The 3,039-nt window shown below is 42.9% G+C and overlaps 1 protein-coding gene across 1 annotated transcript; it reads right to left on the bottom strand.

The window, feature by feature from the left end:
* Positions 1-726: 726 nt before the first annotated feature.
* On the bottom strand, positions 727-1,970 carry LOC141432920 (uncharacterized). The gene has a single exon (XM_074094753.1). It carries the CDS (start codon positions 1,936-1,938, stop codon positions 727-729), a length of 1,212 nt encoding a protein of 403 aa, XP_073950854.1. The 5' UTR covers positions 1,939-1,970.
* Positions 1,971-3,039: the final 1,069 nt, after the last annotated feature.

Here is a 3,039-nt window from a genome sequence, read left to right as displayed (position 1 = left end):
GACGGGCTATCTCGTCTTCAATGATGGGCATCGGGTACCTTTCTTTAACTGTCACAGAATTAAGCATGCGAAAGTCAACGCACAACCTAGGAGACCCATCCTTCTTTCGAACGAGCAGGATTGGACTAGCGTAGTTTGAGACTGACTCCCTAACTATACCAGCATCGAGCATATCTGCTACCATCGAGCGCACCTTTTCTCGTTCGTGATGAGACAGCCTATACGGGCGATAAACAATTGGCCGCTGACTATTCAACTCTATGTTCATCTCCGCGGCATTAGTACATCCTATATCCTTTAGAGAAGAAGCAAAACAGTGTTGGTACTTCTCCAACATCACTAACAAGGTCTGCTTGGCGTCCTCTGATGCGGTCTCGCAGATTTTCACCTGATTTTCGTCCAACGTTGAATCAGTTCGCATTTCGATAGGAGTATCAACAATAAGCCTATTAACGACATCGACACGTTCAGCACGACAAAAAACGAGTTTAGACGTTATGAGGCAAGAATTTGCGCAAGGTACGACCAGCACGTTGACTCGACCATTAACTGAACGATGAAGTCCACCGGCAATAAAATACTGTCCGCCAGGTTTCCCTGCCACACAATTCTTAATAAGCACATTACCATCAAACAAAGATTTTGTTTCTATTCTAACAGACGCCGGACCAAAAATCTCTACAGTTCCTGCTGGTGAGAAGCTCAATAATTTTTCACTATCATCACTTACTGCAGGACTAGGCAATTCGTTGCCGACATAAAGAATTGCAATTGATTCACGTCCTTGTAAACCGATATGTGTGGCTGCTCCGTAAATGACTGTCCAATAAGGACAGGCATTTCCAACAAATGATCGCTTACAACTTTGCACAAAACGGTAGCATTCACACCATCGACGCTTACATTAACGGTGAGCCCTCCTAATGACTGAACTATGTCATTGCCAAACCCTTTCATAAACGATAATACGTTGTCATGAGGCACTCCTAATTCTCTAGCAGCAGATTCTCTTACTAAGGTAACATCGCTCCCAAAATCTATGAAGGCCCTAAATGAAACATCGTTCAACTGCACATCCTTTATAAACTTAGAATCTCGATTACTAACAACGTCCTTATCTACATAATCAATGCGCATGGTTTTACCAATTGCGACAGTGGTTTTGTTTGGTTTATCACCTGTCTTGCTATAGCATTTTTCGGCAGTGTGGCCTACTTTATTGCACTGCGTGCATCTTACCAACGGTTTAGGGCAGTACAAAAAGCTATGACCCTTTTCCCTACAATTATAACACCCGATTGGCGGTGTTGGCTTACCCTCCGACCTCGCATTGTTAACGTTAGTGTTACTAAAGTTTTTATTCCTAAGTGGGAGTCTGTCCCCACCGCTAAATTGATTAGGGTCTTTATTACTAAGCAAATATTGCAATAATTGATCGGGCTGGGAGCAGCGTAGCGCCAACGCACCTAACCTAAGTCCCCTATCACTGAGACCGTGTATTATACAGTCTACGGCACGTCTACCTTCTATTTCACATTGATTTATAAGACTTAATTTTTCGTAATAATACACTTCTATAGGTTCATTAAATTTGCTTTTTCTTTTAATCATGTCTTCCAAGGTCTGTCCATAGTTTTGCTCGCATGGAAACGCGCTAATTAACTTTTCCTGCCACTCTGACCAGGTAAAAAGAATCGTATTAAGACTTTGGTACCACGTCTTGGCCAGACCTTGCAATTTCTGCATAGCGAAATGAGTAGTAGTTCGTTCATCCCACCCGTACACTGAAGCGCACTCGTTGACCTTCTTTAACCAAATATCAATGCGCTGATTCTTGGTAGAAGGATCGAAATCAGGTAAAATATTTTTATGATCTATCTTTTGGAGCGGTTGTTGAGCGCCTTGAGGTACGGGCGGTAATGTCAAACCATCCCTCATTTGTTTAAAAATATCAATCAAATCTCGTTTAGAAAAAGAGGGACTACGTGACCTTTCTCTATATCCCGCGCCGACACGTCGTCCTGCACCCCGGTCAGTTGCCCTGCTGCGCCGGGAGTCTCTTGAAGAACTGCGGCGCTGGCGACTGCGCGATCGTCGCTCATCGTTGGCTCGCGAAGCATGGCGCTCCTCGGAGGCTCGCAGTCGATCGCGCTCGAGCTGTAGCTCTCATTCCAGCAGGAGGAGGCGCTCACGCCTGAGCTCCGAATCAGGTAGCAGGCGCCTGGAGCTAGGCGGCCGCAGTCTGCTACGACTTCGTGTGGCAGCGTGGGCCTCTCTGCGACTAGGAGTCGAGAGCCTCCGCCGTCCCGGACTCTCTTCCATCGCCTGAAAACTCGCCACGATAACGAGGTTTTAGTATACAGTCAAAGTGGCGTCTCAAATCATCACCTCAGAGGGGCATTCACATGAACACTAGTCCACTCACTGGGTTCTAATATAAATGTTAATCCAGAGTTCAAATAAAAAATTATCTACCAGGGTCAACCCAAATCGTAAAGTATTGGAGTAAGAAATTACCTAAACATTGTTACAATTGCAACACTCTTACTGGGTTGTACTTGTAACATGTATATACTGTGCAATTTCATTAAATAAATAAATGAATAAATTTCTTAGCAAAACTCATCAAAACGTGTATTAAGTAGATTAAAGAAAGAAAAATAATAAAGAAAGGGTAGATATTGCAGCGTGATATTGATCACTCCCTTTTTTGTTCAGCATTTTAAAACTAAATGTACATATCATGTAATAAGGAACACAAAAAGAGTTTTAACATTAGGTATTATGTACTACCTACTTATACCGTACATAGTAATACGTTACTTACTTATACCACAAGTTAGTAGGTAGTTGAATTGCAACCAACTCCGGCGTAACTTTGCAAACCGGAGTTGGAAAGAAATATCGATAGGCGGACACATTAAGTAATTAAGCTTGTAGAATGTAGGGTAGAATTAAGCTAAAAATTTAGGTACAAACTTTGATTGCAAAGCTGCTTATTTGGGAAGAATTTGCCGGCGCTATGCAATAATAGAACGA

This window comes from Choristoneura fumiferana, chromosome 11, assembly GCF_025370935.1.
Source record: "Choristoneura fumiferana chromosome 11, NRCan_CFum_1, whole genome shotgun sequence".
Taxonomy (NCBI): domain Eukaryota; kingdom Metazoa; phylum Arthropoda; class Insecta; order Lepidoptera; family Tortricidae; genus Choristoneura; species Choristoneura fumiferana.
This window is presented reverse-complemented; position numbering and strand designations above follow the sequence as displayed.

Bases quoted from the DNA above. Each gene is read 5' to 3' on its own strand.
- LOC141432920 (XM_074094753.1), bottom strand. From the start codon at position 1,938: ATGAGGGATGGTTTGACATTACCGCCCGTACCTCAAGGCGCTCAACAA.